The following is a 22,685-nucleotide window of genomic DNA, read 5'->3' on the forward strand; positions in this document are numbered from 1 at the left end:
CGACCAAACTCCTATTTCATCGAACGCTTGTGCGAAGAGGATGTCTACTGACAATCTGGTATCCACAAGAATTCATAATACCTTTCAGTTGGCTATGCTCATTGAAACCACAAGTGCGTCGTCATACGAATGGTGGACTCCTTGGGCGGTTTTTCAGTGAAGGTCAGGTTACAGGTTTTTACTTTTTGTTCTTTCAAAGGTCTGCTGACAGTGGGGATTTGTAGATCAAAGTCAGAGTGTTCGATGCTCCTTATGTGGGCTCTCCGAGCTCGGTTCGAATCTCCTTAATTGCCTGACCTCTGAAGATGGTGCGGATCTCTCCGGTTGGCTCATTGTTGATGGGCTATTTGTCCTTCGAGGTAGCTTGATCTCCTCGATGGCTGACATACTCCCCAAGGTGCCAGCTGCGAATGAGAGCCTCTATCTCTTGCTTGATGTCAAAACAATCATTCGTCAAATGACCGTGATCTCGATAAAAAAGACTTTATTTTTACTCTTATTAAAGTCGGATTTCAGCTTGCCCGGCTATCTGAGCATATGCTTGTCCTGAATTTCCATCAAGACTTGTTCGAGCGTCTTATTGAGAGGAGTGAACGTTTTAAACTTACTGTCGGGTCATGCGCAGACATCGATTATAAGTCGTAGGTTGCTGAAATTCGATGGGAAGGATCGCGGGAGTCAATGGAACAGTACGGACTAGGATACGGGTCTTACAGACATATTTCTGCGACTTGTTTGATAGGTTGGCCATCGTTGTCGGCAGACTTTTGTCCAGCGAGGAGAGAAACTGCTGATCTCTCATCCCTCCCATAATCGCGGCTAGGGCAAGTTCTTCAAAGTGCTTTTGAACTTATAATGCTTCTAAATTGAAGCGCTTAATGTAGTCTTTTAGTAGATCGTCGTCTCTCTAGACGGCGTGAAAGAGATGGGAGTATGGTTTGAGCTTTTTCTTCCTCTTGATGAAGTTCGTTATGAAGACTTGGCTTAGTTGAGAGAACGAGGTAATGGAGTTTGGCTTTAACTGCTTGAACCATAGTTGGGTGGCTCCAGTCAAGGTTAAAAGAAAGCTTGGCACATGACTGCGTCAGATGCGTCATGGAACTCCATGCAGACTTTGAAAGACTTCATGTGTTCCAAAGGGTCAGTACTCCTTGAGAACGGAGTTATCTAAGGCAGATGGAATCTGCTCGATATTCATGCCTTCATTATATTGGTGGTGAATGGAGGATCGACTTCCTTCGTAATGGCCTCCATTGGAGTCGGCGCAGTAGTTCGGTAGGCCTGTTGCATGTCTTTGATCTGATCTCACAGATCTTTAAGCTCAGCCTCCCAGGGTTCGTCGCTTTCAGCAGTAGCCTCGATCCGGGCTTTTCCGCGCTTCTTTTTGTCCAGCTCATGGCATAGGTTAGAAGCGGGCAGAGCTGTAGTCCCAGATACCTGGGAGGGATATGGCCTGTTTGCTCATCCTCCCTAGTAGCTCTCGGTAGATGCTGAGGCTATAGCTATTCCAACAGCTGCTTCATGGAGTTCATGTTGTTGTTCAGCATTTTGACCTGCTGTTCGAGGGAGTTCAATCGATCTCCCTTAACATGGGATCGCTGTCCTTACCTCCCAGGACTGGAATCAGCCTGATGTTAGGAGGAAGAGCTCGATGACTATCGTGCCGCTTCGGGGGTGGTGTGAGGTTGGCCGCAATCGGGAGACGGGGTTTTCTTCTTCCTTTTAGTCATCATAGTTGTTTATGGTAAAGCAGAAACGACTCTAAAGCGCTTCTGTATACGACGCCTTAAAGCGTTGATCTTGGTTTTGAACGAACCCTCCCTTGAGCCCTGGGTACCTTCATAGAACACGAACAAAGGACTCCTTTGTTAGGATAGGGAACCCTTCGATGCCAAAGTCAAGAATTCGGGTCTAGTTGTGTGTCGAGTGTATAGGGCTAGAGATTGTGCGTACCTCTCCCCTTTGGGGATCTTCTTATTTATAGATGGGATGAGGCAGTGGTGTAGGGCACGGTCACTTATGCTTTGGCAGGGACAGAATCCTAGTAGGATTTTGGCGTCCAAGATCCTCGAGATCCGATCTTATCCTCCGAAGATCTTGGGAGAGATCTTCGGGCCGTTCAGGAGATCTTCAGGTCAGTTGCTCGGGACAAGGTTGGTCGGCAAAGGCGGATGACGCCTTAGAGGTAGGTAATACGGAGCTGTTTGACAGATCGGCATTCACCCGAGTTCTCGACAGATCAACATTCCCTCGAGGTTAATACCGACTGCCGACTTTGTCGAGGACTGTACCGAGCTATGGCCGACCAATAGCAGACCTATGTTCCTGCCAACCTATAGTCGACCTATAGACGACATATAGTTGTGCCAGCTTACCTAATAGATCGTTTAGTAGTCATGTGGACCTATGACTATACCGACCTATTTTGTGGTCGGACTTTCTTTGCCAGTATGTATCTCGCAAGTAATTTTACCCATTAGTACGGTGGGTGCTGGTTGTAGAGTTGTTTCATTTTACGGGTCGTTTCATTTTCCCCCCAATAAGCATAATTGTTTTATATGATATGGCTTATTTGAGATTTAAATTTGCTTAATTTTTTTCATTCACGGAGTGCAAAAATTTAATGGACAAGCCACGGTCAAGGCCGTGCCTAATCTGCTCCAGGAATTATAAGCCGGTTATAGAGATTTCATGTGGCATGCATGGTGTCCGACTCCTCCACGTGGCACATTAGCATGCTTTACATCACGAGTAACCAAAGCAGGACACATTCTAATCCAGTGGCTTTCTAGAATTAACATTACCTGCATAATCTGAATCCACATACCCTACCAACTTCGCCAAAGTCTTTTCAAAAGTTAAGATGTAGTCTTTTATACTTCGAATATATCGAAGTAATTATTTTACCACTTCCCAATGTAGTCATTTCACAACATTAACTGCCCATGAAATATTGGGTCTCGTACAAACCATGGCATACATTATAGTACCTATAACATTCGAATAAAGTACATGATACATAACATGCTTTTTCTCATTTAATTTAAGACATTATTCCAAGGAAAGCTTGAAGTGAGTTGTGTGAAGAATGCTAACCTACTTTGCTTTATCCATCCCATACTTGATCAATTCCTTCTCAAGGTAATCTGCCTGAGATAACTAAACTTTGCTCCTCTTCTTGTTTCTATGAATATCTTGCTGCCTTCAGATTTTTTATTTCGAATGTCCCTGATATTGAGTCTTCAGTACATCGATTTTAGTCATGTTATAACTGGCGATCAACATATCATCAACATACAATACTAGGATGATGAACTTGCCATCACTTGGTGTCTTATAATAGACACAGCGATCGTATTCACTCCTAGTAAATTTCTGACTCAACATGAAAGAATCATTTTTTTTGTACCATTGCCTAGGCGATTACTTCAGGTCGTACAACGACCTCATTAACCTGTAAATCTTATTCTCTGCCCATCTAACTTTGTACCTTTTGGTTGCTTCATGTAGATCTACTCTTCCAATTCCACATGCTAGAATGCAGTCTTCACATCCATCTGTTACAGCTCCTGATCGTATTAGGCAACTAGTGCCAATACGAATCTGATAGACACTTGCTTAACCACCGGTGCGAATATCTCTGTGAAGTCAATTCATTCTCTCTAAGCATAACCTTCACTACTAGTCTCGCTTTGTATTCATCCTGTTTTCTTCTGAATAACCACTTGCATCCATTTGCTTTTCAGCTCACTGGTAGCTCTACCAGCTCTCATGTGTTGTTCTTGTAGAAGGAGTCCATCACATTGTCCATTGCTGCCTTTCACTTTTCTACATCAGGCTCGTTAAGAGCCTCTTGAAGAGTAGACAAATCTATTTGTAATAAGGGCATATGTGATATTAGAGTCGTCCATGTATCTTGCTAATAATCTGCGATCTCATGGTGGATTTCTCCTAGGTGGTTGCTCCACCTCTTCCCATACTACTATCTATGCATCTGTCTCAGTCTGAGTATTTTCTGTGTCAATATGAACATCCACAACCAACCTCTTTGGTTCTTGTTACTCCTTACCATTCTTGCGGAATAGGGAGCTTTTGTCGAACTTAACGTTATGGCTAGTGATGATTTTCCCTGTATCTCGCCGAAATACGGAGCTCTTCACACCACCACTATAGTAAACAAAGATATACTTTTTAGTTTTTTGTTCTATCTTATCTCTCTCAATTGACGGTACATGAGATTAAGCCCCACAACCAAATATACATAAATTTGAGTAGTTCACTTTATGGCCACTCAATACTTCCTCTGGAATTTTACATTCAATAGCCATAGAAGGAGACTGGTTCACCAAATAATAGGCCGTGTTAATGGCATCAGTCCATAAGTCCTTGCTCAACCTAGCATTACTAATCATGCATTGAGCTCTCTACAAAAGAGTCCGATTCATCTGCTCAACCACACCATTTTTCTCGGGTGTGTGGCGCATTGTGTTGTACCATATAATCCCTCAATCTTTACAAAATTGATTAAATTCTCCCGAAGTAAACTCACTGCCATTATCTTTCCTTAATATCTTTAACTTCTGCCTGACTGTTTTTCCACCATGGCCATCCATTACATGAATTTGGTGAAAATCCCGAATTTATGCTTCATGAAATAAACCTAAATTTTCCGGAAGTAGTCGTCGATGAATGTGACAAACCATGACGACCCTCCATCAAAAATCACAGGCGACAACCCTCATACATCAGAGTCCACATAATCAAGCACTCCCTTACATACGTGTTTTTCAGATTTAAAAGATAACTTAGATTGTTTACCATATATACAATGCTCACATATATTTAAATCATAACTTTTAAATTTTAAAATTAAATAACGATCAGAGAGTACCTTCATGCCCCTCTCACTCATGTGGCCCAGACATAGACGTCACATACGTGCAAACATGGAATACACTATAACTCATGCAGCTCCACCTATTGAAGTGCTCCCAATCAACATGTAAAGATTATCATGCCTCTGTGCCCTCATAACCCCGAGTGCCCCCTTTAAAACTTTGAGGACACCATTAAAACCGTTGAACTTACACCTGCTTCGAGTGCATTGAGAGAAATCAAATTCTTCTTCAAGCAAGGAACGTGCGTCACCTCAGTCAAGGCACACTCCATCCCATCAAACATCTTGATGCGCACTGTACCAACAGCCACGACGTTACAGGCATTATCATTACTCATAAACACATGTCCACCATCGTACTCTCTATAACTGGTGAACCAACTTCGATGAGGAGTCATGTGAAATGAACTCCCTGTGTCAAGGATCCACTCATCTCTACGATCATCGTATAAGTGTCTGATTATATACACTAACAACACATCACCTCCACTTGTCTTTTCATCAAACGTGGCAGTGTTGTCCTCCATGAAAGAAGCCTTTGAGTTTTCTTTCTTCGATTTAGGATTTGTACAATCCTTCTTCATGTGCCCTGACATCCCACAGTTCCAACACTTTAACTTTCCATTGCCCTTTCCCTTGGAATTGGATATCAATTGAGAAGATCATGTATCTCACTTAGTATTTCTGCCCCTCATAAGCAATGCATCAGTAAAGGCCCTCATGCTACCATTTTTATTTATCTTGGCCTTTCCCTGAAGGGCTGAGATAACGGTGTCCACACTCAGGAACGTATTACTGGTGCACAAAGAGTCCCTGAAAGCCTCATACGATGCTAGAAGAGGATTCATCAAAATATATGCCTGATCTTCATCTTTGACCACTTCTTTTACGTCTAGCAATTTGCAAATCAACTTATTAAAATTACTGATGTGGGTCTCCACATCTCCATCCTCTGCCATCCTGAAGTTGAACAACTGCAACTTCAAGAGTAGGCAATTTTTAAGGGACTTCTTCGCATAAACGTTTTCTAATTTCGGCCACAGCTCCATTGTAGCTTTCTCCCTCATGACATTGTAGAGAACCTCATTTGTTAGGCACAATCGAATTAAGGATTTTCCTTTCTTATCCAGAATCCTCCATTCATCATCATCTATAGATGCATGTCGCTCCTCCAAAGCCTCATCTTCACCTTGCTTAGTTAAAAGGTTAATTATGTTAACCTTCCATAAGTCAAACCTCTTTTTACCTGAGTACTTCTCGATGTTGAACTTTGAATTTCTAGCCATTGATACTCCTCCTTCCATATCTAAGCCTGCACCCCAACATTAGCTCTAATACCACTTGTTGGGGGACTGTGGAAGCACACAAAGATGTATCTAGAGAAGTGATCCAATTGCACCAAGCAAGAACAAAGAGAACACAACGATTTAACATGGAAAAACCCTTACGGGAAAAAACCACGGCACAAAGTGACAGATGATCACTATAAAAAACAGAAATTACAAGAGACAAGAGCTTTCCCGATCTGAACAACCTTGAATCAAACCCTTGCTACACCCTTGAAATCCTTTGGGCGAATTAGAAGCCCTAGAATACCTCCTAATTCTGATTACACCCTAATATAAAGCCTTTAGAAGAATTACAATTGAAATAAGAAATAAATCCCACAAAATCACAACTCTATGAAAATCTGCGTGAATTCGTTCGATGTCATCAAAACTTATCCTTCGATGGCATCGAAGTCATGTTGATGGTATCAAACAAATACCCAATCAGTCTAGAGACACGACATGAAAATTGGATCTCCTTCAATTGCATCGATCCATCTTCAATGACATCGAACATATCCTTCAATGTCATCGAAAAAGTGCCTAGTTAATCCAGCGACGTACTAGAGAAAATTCAAAAATTCTCGATAGGATTGAGCACTATTCGATGGCATCGAATGTTGCTCGATGGCATCAAATGGTTTCGATGTCATTGAATGGTCTTCGATGTTTAGTATCCGCAACCTGCTGTACATCAAGTGGCCTACTTCAATTTTGGATATCCATGTCCTAAAATGAACCAACGAAATGGATGGATGAAGTGGATGCAAAACACACGTTACAATGAACACCACAAGGCTTGGGTTACATGATTCCCATAAGAGGTGGATTTTCTGAAAGGATTTCGCATAAAGTTCAAGGGATTCTAGGGGACCCTACCATGATGTTTGTGAGAAATTCATCCTGCCCATCTATTTTTATATATATTATTTTAGAAATTAAGATAATATCATTTTAAGATATTAACTAAAAAATGAGGTGGGTCCAAAACTCAAGTGGCCACACTAGAGGTAACAAGGGGAAATAATGAACACCATTGCAATAATCAAATGGCCAAAAAGATTTGTATCAGGGTAGGACTTTTGCCTTTTCACTTCATCCCAGTGATAATGACCTCATAAATGGTTTGGATGGAACATAAACATCAAGGTAGAGCTCAGGAAAGTTTTAAGGGTAGTCATTTTTTTCCCCGGGTATCCTCTCCTGTGGCTGACTTGAGTTTTGGATACGCCTCGTATTAGTCACATGTCGTAAAATAAGTTAGCAAAATAGATGAATAACGTGAATTTCATGAAAACATTACAGTAGGCCCCACCTAGTGTACCAACTACCAGCTAAAGGCTTTCCGAGGAAATCCACGTCCCATGTAACCTTTGGTTACAAGGCAAGGTATGTCCGTGCACGCAGCGAGAGAACAGCTGCCCTGCTTTGACACGTGAGTTCTGGCCAATCCTTTTTTACAAGGAGCCGGTGCAGCCCAAAGCTCTGTAGGGCCCCACCATGTTGGCCAACTAACATCTACTCCGTCCATCAGTTTCGCAAGGTCAGGATAAGATGTAATTCCAAAAATGTGGCAGATCTAAAATTCAAGTGAGCTACACCACAGAAAACAACACACGAGAATGGAAACACCGACCACTAAAACCTTCCTGAGGCCCATGCTGATCCCTTATATTCCATCCAGCCCATTCATAAGGTGACTTCCATTAGGATGTAGGAAAAACAATAATATCATTCTGATCCAAAACTTCTATGGCCCCAAGGAAGTTGACGACGGGTGTTAAATCACCCACCGTTTCTTGTGGCATGGCCCACCTTAGTTTTGGATCTGTCTCACTTTCGGGCTCACATCCAAGGGAGTGGATTCCATAGGAATATGTGGTGGGCCCCACAGAGTTTTGAGTTACACAAGCAACATGTAAGAAGGTTGCACGCCCCTCGTGTCCTGCTTTAACACATCTTCATTAAGGATAACGAGAGCAAAAATCGTTGCTAGGAGGGTAAATTGTTATCAAAATCCTCCGTAGAAAGGTACAATCATCATTTTCAAAGTTAAAGAATATTATCACACAAAGATGTAATATATTTTCCTACTAGTGGTGGCAAGAATAATGTCATGAAAAGCATCTCAGAATGTGAATTTCCAAATGCCATTTTGAGGTGCATGTGAAAGACACTCAACTCCAGAAAAGATCCAAGTGCTCTTACCTTGCAGAAATAGGGAACCATTGAGTCGATTACCTCCCAAATCCAAAACCTCTAGTTTGCTCAAGTTGGCCAATTCTATCAAGATTTAAACAATTTTTTAAAAAATAACATTAGAGTAGGAATTTGGAGAAGTAAGTGAGGCATGACCACTAAATAAAGTTCAAAATATTATCTAAACTAATATTATCAATCTTGGCTTAATTCTTTACAGTTAATCAACTTACCTTTTGACCGGAAGAAATCTTCCAAATTATTCCCACTTCGATCAAGGCTCTTGAGGGAGGAGAGTATGCCCAAAGTGACGAGGTTGCATTACAAAATGGCAGGGTTCAGTAGACAAAGTGACGAGATTGCAACACAAAGTGACGGGGTTTAGTAGACAAAGTGAAGAAGTTGTAGAACAAAGTGACGGGGTACAATAGACAAAGTGACGATGTTGCAGTACAAAGTGACGGAGTTCAATAGACAAAGTAACGGGATTGCAGTACAAAGTAACGGGGTTCACTAGACAAAGTGACGGGGTTCAATAGACAAAGTGACGAGGTTGCATTACACCGTGCCTGGCTACACTTGACAAAGTGATGAGGTTGCAGTACGAAGTGACAGGGTTCAATAGACAAAGTGATGTGTTTGCAATAGACAAAGTGACGGGTTGCAGTACAAAGTGACAGGGTTCAGTAGACAAAGTGACGGGATTGCAGTACAAAGTGACGGGGTTCACTAGACAAAGTAACGGAGTTGCAGTACAAAGTGACGGAGTTCAGTAGATAAAGTGACGGAGTTGCAGTACAAAGTGACGGGGTTCAATAAACAAAGTGATGAGGTTTGGATTGGATTCAGTCATAATAAATGGTGGGCGTAACTCTCTCCACTGTTTTTTTGTGGTGGGGTCCACTCGAGTTTTGGATCTGATTCATTCTTTGGCTCATGCCCTAAAATGATCTCTCCAAATGGATGGATGGTGTGGATACAAAACATACATCATAGTGAGACCCATATAAATAGGTGACACCACTTCAGTAGCAAGTCTCACTACTCAATGTGGCGCTGAATCCCAAATGGAAACGAAAGCGGATTGGCTACTCCCCTTACCATTAGTCCGGTGGTGGTGGTGGTTGGTGCTTTGTGGGCCCCACCATGATGTATTTGTTTCATCCATTCCGTTAATCTATTTTTACATATAATTTTAGGGGTTGATCCCAAAAATGAGAGGGATATAAATCTCATATGGACCACACCACAGGAAAACAATGGTGATTGGATATTCATCATTAAAGTCCTCCTAAGGCCCACCATATTGTTTATTTGACATTTAATCTGTTGGTTTGGTCATAAAGACCCAGATGAAGGGAAAAAACAAAGATCGGCTTGATCCAAAACTTTTATGGCCTCCAAAAAGTTTTTTAGGGTCAACGTTCATTCAACACTGTTTCATGTAATGTGGTCCACTTGAGATTGGGTTATACCTCATTTTTGGTCTCAGACCATAAAATGATCTAGAAAAATAAATGGATGGCATGGATGAAACACATACATCATGGTGGGCCCACATAGCACCGAGTGGCAGGGGAGTAGCCAGTCCGTTTCCAATGGAAACCGTGGACGCGGATTCACTGGGAAAAGCCTTTTGCATGAAGTTCCAGCACTGGGATGTATGGTGGGGTCCACCATGATGTTTATAAGAATTTCAATCCATTCATCCATTTTTAGAGCTCATTTTAAGACATGTAACCAAAAATTAGGATGATCAAAAACTCAACTGGGCCATACAAGATGAAACAGTGGAGAAAGAAATTCCTACCGTTGAAACCTTCCTAGGCGTCTTGATGTTTATATGCCATCCAAACTGTTTATAAGGTCATTTTTACTAGGATGAAGTGAAAACACCAAAATATTAGACCGATGCAAAACTTTTGTGGCCATATAAATATTTCAACGGTGGACACTAAATCCCCACTGTTTCCTCTCGTGTGGCCCATTTGAGTTTTGTATACACCTTAGTTTTGGTATGATGTCCTAAAATGATATCTAAAAATGGATGAACGGGTTGGATTTATTACAAACGTCGCAATGAGCCCATCCGGAATCCTTGCGTAGGATCTTACTGCAAAAGGCTTTGGCAGGAAATCCGCGTCCTCATCAGACCCATGAAATCGGATTGCGTACCGAGTCTTATCGTATTGAGTAAACTCTGTTGGGCCCACTGTGAATTCATGTGGTTTATCCATGCCGTCCATCCGTTTTTACATATCATTTTAGGGGTTGAGCCCAAAACTGAAGTATATCAAAAGCTCAAGTAGACCATACCAAAGGAAATAGTGGAAGTATTGATTTTCACCATTGAAATGTTTCTAAGCCCGCAATGATTCTTTTTCATCTAAACTGTTCATAAGATCACAAAGACCTGGATGAATGGAAAAAACAAATATCATCTTGATATAAAACTTCTGTGGGCCCCCAAAAACTTTTCAATGGTAGAATTCAATTCACATTGTTTTAGGTGGTGTGGTCCACTTAATTTTTAGATATGATTAATTTTTGTTGTAAAACCCTAAAATTAGATGATAAAAGAGATGGATGGAATTGATATAATGCACGAATGATGGTGGGCTCCATAGACTTTACCCAGTACACTTACCATACCGAGTTACTCAGCATGCAAACCGCTTTCGTTTAATGTTTCTGTTATACTTCTTATTAAATGTACTTTTTTAATATATTAAAAAAAAAACCGGTGATGTGGCACTTACAGTGACGTGGACCAATGAAAACGCTGGAGTCAGGGAGTTCCTGACTCCAGGAAACAGAGGATCTGCACTCCAATCCATTTCGTTTAACTTATTTTTGGGCATGATCTCAAAATTGAAGGATATCCAGGGCTGAGTGGACCACACCACAAAAAGCTGAAAAAGTTTTGGATGGAGCTGATATTTACGTTGTACCTTCATCCGTGTCTTTGGGACTAATAAATATCACGGTGGGCCCTTGGAAGGTCTCTATGCCGTTGATTTCTATGATGTGGTCGACTTGAACTTTGGATATGCTTGGCTTTAGGGTTCATTCCCAAAAATGATCTTGCAAATTAGATTGATGGTATGGCCATATAACAAATGTATCATGGTGGGCCCACAGAAGTGCCACGTCAATACGTCAGTTGCTAGCAATGTGAGAAAAGCGTGGCACAGACAGGAGAAATACCTATATCACCAAAGTGTATGTAAATACCTAACCATTTTATTATTATTTTTATTTTTAATTTTGAAAAAATATTACCTCATTAGTTTTCTATTTACATCCCTGCACCTTTTTAATTAAGTTTTCATTAAGCTATTTCATTAATCATTAACCATGATATTAAAGATTTTGTTTCAGGTTACCTGTGCTCCCTGGTCTTCCTCTAGTTTGAAGCTGTGTGGGGTCCATAAAGATATTCATAACAAATCTACTCCGTCCATCAATTTTTCAAGAGAAGGAAAGAACAAGATTCTGAAAAATCAGTGAGATACGAAAATTTTGTGGACCACACCATCTGAAAAAGTAGGAATTGGATGTCATCAATGGAAACTTCGTGAGGGTCACAGAAGTTTTGTATCAGGATGATATTTGTGTCTACAATTTTTCTGAGTAATAACAACCTTATGAACCGTTTGGATAACAAATAAAACTCATGCTATGCTCTAAAAAGGTTTCAACAGCGGACATTTACATTCCCATCGTTTAATGTGACGTGGTCTACATGAATTTTCGATCTGCCCAATCTTTAGACTCCTGTACTTGTATGTGATCTTTAAAAATGGATGGACAGAGTAGATTTGTGTAGGGAATTCCTGCGGCCCCACATCATTTCCGTACTACATGAACTTCTCACGGTATTCCGCATGGCGGCAAAGTCACCAAAGCTGTACCTTCAACTGGATTGCATAAGGTAGGTGGGCTCTACCATATTGTATGTGTTTAATCCGCAATATCTATGCATTTTTACATATCATTTTCTGGCAAGAACGCAAAAAAGAGGTAGATCTAAATCTTAAATGTATCACACCATAGAAAATAGCGGCGATGTTAAAAAATAATAAAAATAATAATTACAAAAAAAACCAAAAAAACCAAAAAAATAAAGATAGTGGCCATGAACGCTTGCCATTAAAAACTTCTTATGGAATATAAAAGTTATGGATAAAGCTGATATTTTTTTTTTTTTGCCTTCATCCAGTCTGTTTGACATAATCAACATGTTGTATGGGCTTTAAGGTGAGCATTAGAAAGTTTTTAGTGGTGACCATTGAATTACACTGTTTTCAATGGCGTGGCCCACCTGAGATTTGAATTTGCCTCATTTCTATTTCTGGGCTCATGCCCTAAAATAATTTAGAAAAATGGATGGACTTTGTGGATACATCATGGTATCTCCCATGGGACATCCGCAGAGATTTTTTCTTTTTTTTTTTTTTTTTTTTTAATAACACGTACTTACAATTAGGTACTCATTTAATTCTTATGAAGCAATCTCTTTGATTGGTGGTTATTTTTATCATTTTAGGAAAAAATATTCTTTCAACTAACTTTAAATAAAAAGAAGGGAAGGAAAAAGTATGACAATAACATGACTAACGAGGTAGCATACTGAAAAATTGAATAAAAAAATGTATAAAAATCTAAATGTCAAAAAAAAAAGAAACTATTTTATAGAAGGAAGATTCTATTTTATAAAATTCCTTTTATTTTTTTACTGATTGACTTCTTGAGCAATGGCATGGACCAATGACAGTATTCAACACCATAACGTACTGTGCCTTCAACACAAACAATGAGCACTTCCATGCACTTTTTTTCATAGTCAAACCTGAGCTTTATAAACCTTGATATTAAAAGGTTAGACCCTTAGTTGTAAATAACAAAAAGATATGTTCTTATTTAAAATTCCACGAAACGCATTTTTCAAAAATTGTATCTTTCCAAAAACCTTGTTTTCCAGAAATTGGCAAAGGAAATATTATTTCTATGTTTGCTTATCAACAACAATTCTCAAAAGAATCGAAGTTTGTTTTCAAAACATATATTTGGCAAAATAAAATTCTTTTTAGAAATTCTCTTTAATATCGGGTGGTGCCTATCTATCCAGACATAGGATGTATGGAATTAACAATTAATATTTCCTTTGTAATATGGAAATATTCCTTTAAGGGGCATCTAATGAATGGGTTAAATGGAATATACTAGACAAACCTATGTTTATCTTGTCCCCATGGTTTCTTGCTGTCTGGCCCACCTAAGTTGTGGATTGAACTTATTTTTTGCCCAACACTAAGGGACAATCTGAATGTATGGAGTGGATTTGACATAGAGAATATGGTAGCTCCATGTGAAACTCAGTTAAAGAAAGTCATCTCAACCCTTAGAAATTGTTTACATTGAACTGATTATCTTAAATTAAGCTGATTAGACTGTAGAAGCCATTGTCCCAAACTCACAGTGTGGAAGTCAGATTCTTTGTATAATCCTAACCTTCCATTCTTGGACGCTTGCTAAAATGAGATCATTGAATATTTTTCATTTTTAATTATTTAATAGATTTTCATCATTCCGTTAGGAAGATTATATAATTAGAATAATATTAGGTTCATGACACATCTCAACTGAAACCAATAATTGTACAATTTGTTTTAAATTAGTATATTTCTTGCATGTAAACTCTAAATGCATATATGTGTATAGTCTAACATACTCTGCTAGAGTATCAAATCTTTCTTCCGCGCATGCGTATTGCCTATTGATAGCGTCACTGGGAGCATATCTACTGACATTGCTCTGTGGCTGGTCCCACCACGATGCATGTGTTTTATCCACCTCATCCATCCATTTTTGCTAGGTCATTTAATGTTATGAGCCCGAAATGATGTATGTTTAGATCTCAAGTAGACCACACCATAGGAAATAGTGGTGATTGAACGCCCACCATTACATACTTCTTGGGAGCCACAAGAGTTTTGAATCAAGCTGATCATATTCATGTTTTCCCTTCATTGAATGTCCTATTTACTGATTCTTATGGCACTGCTAGTGCATCAAAGCTGGGGCCTACTATGACATCTCAATGACATTCACTCCTCGAATCTATTTTGGTAGTTGATCTTAGGAAATCAGGAAAAAAAATATCCCTTCGAATTTGAGGGGCTACAGTAATATTTATTTTCCATCCAATCACACCAAACTTAGATGAAGTGAAAACACAAATATTAGCTTGATCCAAAACTTTCATGGTCCACAAGAAGTTTTTAATGGTCAAAATGATCACCATTTCCTTTACTGTAGATATCAGTTTTGGGACTGTGCTCTAAAATGAGCTGGAAAAACTAATGGATGGTGTAGATATACAACACATACATTACCACACTTACAAAACAACCACGAGTGTTGTTGTGTATTACCTAGTGTGGGTTTCTTAGACTTTGGGAGGGACCTTAATATATGTTTTGTATATGAATGCCCTCCATGGAATTTTCCAGCTCATTTTAAGACAGTATCATAAAAAAAAAATTTAAAAAAAATCAAGCAGATCCAAATCTCAAGTGAACTACACCACAGACAAGAGTGGTTATTGAACACTCACCAATAAAAATTCTAACTGCCAACTGTCATATTTGACTTGGGTGAAAGGAATACACCAATATCATCTTGCTCTGAAATTTCATGGCCCACAATAAGCTTTAATGGTCAATGAAAACTATTTCCCATGTTGTAGTGCAATTGAGATTTGGATCTGCTTTAGTTTTGCAATTATGCTCTAAAATGAGTTAGAAAATTGATGGATGGCATGAATATATATATATATATATATATATATATATATATATATATCAAAGTGGGCTAACACACTTTAGTGTTTTACCCGGGTAACACCCGATCGGCTTCCCAGTGTTACACCTGCCCTTGACAAGGATAAAATGGCAATTTTGAGGAGGCTTCTTAATTCCTTCTCATTTCCGTAGCGTTTTCTTAAGTCAAAGTTAAAACTGGTTTTTGACTCGCTATTGGAAAGAAAATTTAGCAAACTAATGTCTCATTAAATGTAATATTTACATTTGAGTACCCTTTTTAAAGTAAACTTTTATTAAGATACCTCATCTATCAAGTTATTGTCAAACGGGTACCTTATGTCGGTGATTGCAGCTTTCTTAAAATTACAAAAATTCCCAGCAAGTAATGAAGTTGCTTAATAAGAATTAAATAAGTACCTAGATGTAAACATGTGTTGTTATAAATATTATAATAAAAAAATTCTAAAAAAAGGAAAAATTTTCACTGTACCTGATTGCATGGTGACATAGGCTTGGTCACGTATCCGTTTTCTGTGGGACCCACCATAATCTATTCATATAGTCCATTCATTTTTCTGGATCATTTTATGGCATGATCCCAGAAATAAGGTAGATTCAAATCTCAAGTGGACCTTAGAAGCAGTAGTGATTAAAGGGTGACCATTAAAAACTTCCTAGGAACCACCTTAATGCCCACCATAATGCTTATTTTCCATAACATGTTGATTAGGTTACACGGACATAAAAGAAGGGGAATATATATATATATATAAGATTGATTCAAAACTGTTGTAGCTCACAAGAAGTTTTTAACGGTAAGCATCTATTGTCTCCTGTGGTGTGGTCCAACTAAATCTTAGATCTGCCTCATATTTAGGATCATGTCCTAAAATTATCTAAAAATGGATAGATGGTGTGGATTAAACACATACATCATAATGGGTCCCACAAAGCACCATATACACTTCATGTTAAAGGCACCGCTTCCGTTTCTTTGCCCGACATGGATGGCCTGTTAACGTAGCACAAGAAGTTCATGTGGTTGGAAATGATGTGGAGCTTATAGAGACTCCCTTAATAAATCCACTCCCTCCATCAGTTTTGCAGGACCACAATAGCACAGGATTTTAAAAATTAGCATATCAAGAACTCATATGGGCTACACCACATGATGTATGTATTGTATATTGGTGTGGTCCATTATTATGTATGCATTGCATATTGGTGTGGTCCATCCATTTTGACAACTCCTTTTAGGCCATGAACCCAAAAATTAAGCAGATCCTAATATTAGGGTGGATCATACCATATGATTATGAAAAAGCAAAGCAGAATGATCGTAGTGGATGTTATTGAGATGTCACAGTGGACCCACAGGAAACAGGAGATTCACATGGCTTCAAATTCCAAGGGCAATCTAAAATCCTGTGGGGCTTTTCAAGTTTTATATGGAATCTCTACTCTATCAAGTTATCCTTAATGTTAGGACCTCAGGGCAAAAAATTTGCAGATACACAACTTTGGTGGGCCATACAACGGGGAACAATGGGGATGTCGAATAAAAAAATAAAAAATAAAAATAAAAATAAAAAACAAAAAAAATGAAAAACATTAACAGCCGTAACTCATAAAGATCAAGAAAAGACACAAAATTCTAGGAAACTCAAGTGGGCAAGACCTTATATAAACCATTTTTGAGACCCAAAGGAGTTTTGTTTAGAAGAGCTTTTGCATGTACAGCAAAAATAAAGAGCTTCACCTAGTGGACAGAGAGGATTTACATAAAAAAAAATATGGTGGACCACCTAGAACTTGCTGTTTCTTACCTTGAGTGAAACCGGGTTTACTCACAATTCCAAATGGACACAGGTTGTCTCTTATTAGTCTTTATAACATAGCCACGTAGGAATCCCTTGTAACACTAAGTGAGAGGCTCATCATGATTTTATTATTATTATTCATATCTACTCTACTTATCCATTTTGATAGCTAATTTTAGGACATGAGCCCAAATACCAGGAAGATCCAAAGCTTGGGTAAGCCGCACCTCATGATATAATAAAGATAGAAATACACACTGTTGAAGCCTTATTTTTTTTAGGTGTCGTAGAAGTTTTGAATCAGACTGAGATTCTGTATTAATCTTTCTACATCCTGATCGGAATCACCTTATGAATAGGTTGATGGTATGTAAAGACTATGGTGAGCCCAAGAAGGTTTTAATGGTTGACATTTCTTTCCCCACTATTTTGTGAGGCGTGGCCTACTTGACTTTTAGATATCCATGTCCTAAAATGAACCAGTGAAATGTACGGATGAAGTGGATATAACACATATGTTACAATGGACGCCAAAGAGCCTGGGTGTAAGAGGCGGATTTCCTTAAGGCTTTAGCAGGAACCAAAAGTGCCAGGGATGGGATTTTAGGTGGGCACACTGTGATGTTTGTGAGAAATCCATCCTGTCCATCTCTTTTACCAGCTCATTTTTGGGCATGAGACCAAAATTGAACTATATACAGAACTCAAGTGGACCATACCACAGGAAATAGTGAGAATTGAACCCCTACCCTTGAAAATTTCTTGGGGCCATAGAAGTTTTGGATCCAGCTGATATTTTATTTTCCCTTCATCCAAGTCTGTGTGACAAATAAACATCACTGTGGGCCCTAGGAAGGTTTCAACGGTGGACGTCATTATTATCACTGTTTTCTTTAGTGTGGTCCACTTAAGCTTTGAGAATACTTCTATTTTAGAACCAACCACTAAAATGTTCTGTAAAAATGGATGGACGGCGTGGATAACTCACATACATTCATAGTAGGCCCAACTGAGTTTACTCAGTACGATAAAAGTGTACTGAGTAACTCAGTACCCAATCCTATTCCAAGAGCTTGGGTGTAAGAGGCGGATTTCCTTGACGGCTTTAGCAGAACGAAAGTGCCTGGGATGGGATTCTAGGTGGGCCAACCGTGTTGTTTGTGAGAAATCCATCATGTCCATTCATTTTTTAATATCATTTTAAGACATTGAACAAAAAATGAAGTGGGTCCAAAACTCAAGTTGGCTACACGAGAGAAGAAACATGGGAATATAATGACCACCATTGAAATATTTGAATGGCCACAAAGTTTTGTATTAGGTTAGGGCTTTTGCGTTTCCACTTCATACCAGTGGTAATGACCTCATGAACGGTTTGGATGGAACAGAAACATCAAGGTAGAGCTCAATTATGTTTTAATGGTACTTATTTGTTTCCCCTATGTTTCTCTAGTGTGGCCCACTTGAGTTTTGGATCCGTCTCATATTAGTTTCATGGCCTAAAATATGCTAGCAAAATAGATGAATGGGATGGATTTCTCTAAAACATTACATTGGGCCCCACCTAACAGACCAGCGTAGGAACTTTCGGCCAAAGGAAATCCGCGCCCCCTGCACCCCTCTGATGGGATGTGGATTTTCGGGGAAAGGCTTTGGTAGGAAGTTCCTGGGATGCAAGGTGGAGTCCACCGTGATGTTTATGAGAAATCCAACCTATCCCTCCATTTTTAGAGCTCATTTTAAGACATGTGATAAAAAATTAGGAGGATGCAAAACTCAACTAGGCCATACAAGATGAAACAGTGGGGAAAGGACTTCCCACCGTTGATACCCGCCTTGATGTTTATATGCCATTCAAACCATTTATAAGGTCATTTTTACTAGGATGAACTGAAAACACTGAAAACTTAGACTGATACAAAACTTTGTGGTCATAAAAATATTTCACCGGTGAAAACTAAATCTTCTTTTTTCCATCTCTTGTGGGCTATTTAAGTTTTATATTCACCTTACTTTTTTCTCACGTGTCTTAAAATGAGATCGAAAAATGGATATACAAGTTAAATTTCTCACAAACATCCATTTTTTCATCTCTTGTGGGCTATTTAAGTTTTAGATTTACTTTACTTTTTTCTCACGTCTTAAAATGAGATCGAAAAATGGATATACGTGTTAAATTTCTCACAAACATCGTAGTGAGCCCCACCCCATAATCTTTGAGCAGGAACTTCCTGCGAAAGCTTTCACGGGAAATCTGCCAACCATCGTAAAGGTTACGAGGCAAGGTACATGCGAGCACGCCAGCGAGGGAAACGGTTTGGCTATTCCCCGTGCCACCAGCCAATGGCTCATGGTTAGTGCTTCGTGAGCCCCACCATGATGTATGTGTTTCATCCATGCTGTCCATCTATTTTTCTAGATCATTTTATATTAAAAGAACAAAAATGAGGTATATCCTGGTCTCAAGTGGACCACATTAAAGGAAACAGGGCTGAATGAACTTCAACCATTAAAAACTTTTTTGGGGGCCATAAAAGTTTTGGATCAAGATGATATTTGTTTTTTCCCTTCATCTGGGTCTGTATGACCTTATCAACAGATTGGATGTCAAATAAACAGTAGAGTGGTCCTTAGGAGGATTTTAATGATGTATATCCAATCAATATTGTTTTCCAGTGGTGTGGTCCACCTAGGATTTATATTCCTATAATTTTTAGTATGTTCCTAAAATGATTTGTAAAAATGTATGAACGGAATGGATGAATCACATACATCATGGTGCGGCCCACAGAGCACTGACTACCAGCCAAGGGGCTGATGGCAGGGGGAGTAGCCAATCCGTTCCGCCAGCGAGGGCACAACTGCCTTGCTTTGACAGAGATGAGTGTTGGCCAATCCTTGTTACACAGAGCCCGTGCAGCCTAATCTCTGTACGGCCCACCATGTTTTCCATCTCACATCCACTCCGCCCATCAGTTTCTCAAAGTCAGGTTAAGATGTGATTCCAAAAATGTGGTAGATCCAAAATTCAAGTGACCCACACCACAGAAAACAATGAGAATGGAAACACAAACCATTGAAACCTTCCCGAGGCTCATGGAGTGGATTTCATAGGGACATGTGGTGGGCCCCACAGAGTTATGGGTTACACAAGGAACGTGTAAGAAGGTTGCACGCACCTCGTGTCCTGCTTTAACACCTCTTAATTAAGGATAACAAGAGCAAAAGTCATCGCTAGGAGGGTAAAATATTATCAAAATCTTCCGTAGAAATGTACAATCATCATTTTCAAAGTTAAAGATTATTATCACACAAGGATGTAATATATTTTCCTACTAGTGGTGGCAAGAATAATGTCATGAAAAGCATCTCAGAATGTAAATTTTCAAATGCCATTTTGAGGTGCATGTGAAAGACACTCAACTCTAGCATTTATTAGAAAAGATCCAAGTGCTCTTACCTTGCAGCCATAGGGAACCATTGAGTTGATTATCTCCCAAATCCGAAACCTCCAGTTTGCTCAAGTTGGCTAATTCTATGAAGAGTTAAATAATTAAAAAAATATAGCATTAGAGTAGGAATTTGGAGATGTGAGTGAGGCATGACCATTAAATAATGTTCAAAATATTATCTAAACTAATATTTTCAAATTTGGTTTAATTTCTTTACAGTTAATCAACCTACCTTTTGAGGGGAAGCATCCTTCCAACTTATTCCCTCTTAGATGAAGGCTCTTGAGGGAGGAGAGTGCGCCCAAATATGGTAGAATACTTCTATTTAACTGATTCCAACTTAGGTCTAGCTGCTCTAGGTTGCACAATCTTGACAACATTTCAAAACTTGTATATAAAATTATAGGAGGTGAATTCCCCATCACATCAAGACTGCTGTGTGGAAATCCAAATTGATTGTCGCCCAGAGACAGACTCTTGAGGGATGAGAGTGAACCCACATATAGTAGAATGCTTTCATTGAATGAGTTATTGCTTAGGTCAAGGTGCTCTAGCTTGCTCAATCTGGACCATCTTTTGAAACCTGTATAGGATGACGTCCTATGTTTAGGGCCTCTGCTTAGAATAGGGGAAAATCCTAACCATTCTTAATCTTACATGAAAAATAAAATAAAATTATTTCCTCAAATACAGCATGCATGGCGAAGGGTAAACACTTACTAGGGGCCTTTATTCCTAACATATGACCTTGTGCGCAGATGAAACAGATTGAGTACTAAAGATTAAAAATGTTCCCCTGTATCTTTGTGGGAGAATGCCTTAAATCACAACAACTCTGTTTTTGGTTTTTCCAATCATCATCATCATCGACTCAATTAAATTGTTGACTTGTTTTCTCAAGTCCACCTTGAAATTGTCAGAATTACAATTCAGGACTCATTGGTTAAGAAAGCCAATCATAATCAACTTAATTAATTTTATTTTTTAAATTGTTGGCTTGTTTTCTCAAATCCACCTTTAAATTGTCAGAATTACAATTCAGGACTCATTGGTTAAGAAAGCCAACGGGTTTTCAATTTTGGCCGTTTCCAACTCTTTTGACCAATAATTGCAGTTCAATAATAAGTGCTCCAAATGGAATCTTAGTGTTGCAAACATACCTTGCCATCTCCACCTGAATTCAAAATGGCACTGTTGAGTGTGTTTGGATGTGCTATCAAATTAAATTTCAATTATTAAATTTGAATTCCATTTTTGCAATGTATAAATAAAATAAAATGGCTGAAAGAGCAGACGTAGTTGCAGATCTTTGTGCTGTCTACTATGTTTTATTTATATGGAACATCTACCCCCTCCATCAAGTTATCCTCGTGCTGCTATGATGTCGGTCCAAAAGCAATGGGACAATGGGAATCGGATGACAATGATAAGTTTGTGTACGTGGGTACCATGGTATGTATCTTTAGTCAAACACATTAGTTAGGTGCAACTCAGTAAGATGAAAAGAAGATATGAAATTCTTCATGATTCAAAACCCAGGTGGGCAACACCATGTGAACTTAGAGATTTTAGGGGAAATTTTACGTCGAGACATGGAGGAGTTCTGTACAGGAAAATTTGAAATGGACTGAGAAAATAAGTGGCTTCACCCGATGGATGGCAAGGATTTTACATATAGAACATGGTGGGCCATTCAGAGCATGTTGTTTCTTGCATTATGTGAAACAGTGTTATTCATGATTTGATGTAGAGCGGTCGTGGACACTTTCATTTCCAAGATGGACCAAAGAAGGCCCGATCGAAGGCATAAGTGATTAGGATCGTCAGAACCTTAAAATAGACATATCTCCCAAACCGGAATGAGTAATTCAACGTACCATATATAATTTTGGGATAGGAGAAGCTACTTTAGCGAACCAACCCCGCAACGCCAAGATGCCATGCCAAATTTGTGAGATTCCATCAGATCGATGGTCGAAAGTCCATTTTAATTTCATTTTTACTATTTATAGTAAGTTTTAGTTCAATCATAACTCTTGATCCTTTGTGCTTTAGGAGTCGTGCTCAACATGAAAAGCGCTTAGAAAAATTGGGAGAATAACGTGGTTAGGCCAAGTTAGACACTTACTATTTTTGGCCAAAAACCATGAAGTCTAGTAGAA

General features: G+C 39.0%; 1 protein-coding gene across 1 annotated transcript in view; it reads right to left on the reverse strand.

Annotated features, from left to right (window-relative positions):
- Window positions 1–22,685, reverse strand: part of LOC131220131 (receptor-like protein 13) — a 66,223-nt gene that overhangs the window by 36,212 nt on the left and 7,326 nt on the right. Inside the window, exons 2-4 of the mRNA XM_058215102.1 lie at window positions 20,756–21,106; window positions 20,532–20,606; window positions 8,434–8,508 (exon numbers count right to left, since the gene is read on the reverse strand). Of these exons, the coding sequence (XP_058071085.1) occupies window positions 8,434–8,508; window positions 20,532–20,606; window positions 20,756–21,106 (501 nt within the window). The remainder of the gene's footprint in view (window positions 1–8,433; window positions 8,509–20,531; window positions 20,607–20,755; window positions 21,107–22,685) is intronic.

This window comes from Magnolia sinica, chromosome 12 (assembly GCF_029962835.1).
Source record: "Magnolia sinica isolate HGM2019 chromosome 12, MsV1, whole genome shotgun sequence".
Taxonomy (NCBI): domain Eukaryota; kingdom Viridiplantae; phylum Streptophyta; class Magnoliopsida; order Magnoliales; family Magnoliaceae; genus Magnolia; species Magnolia sinica.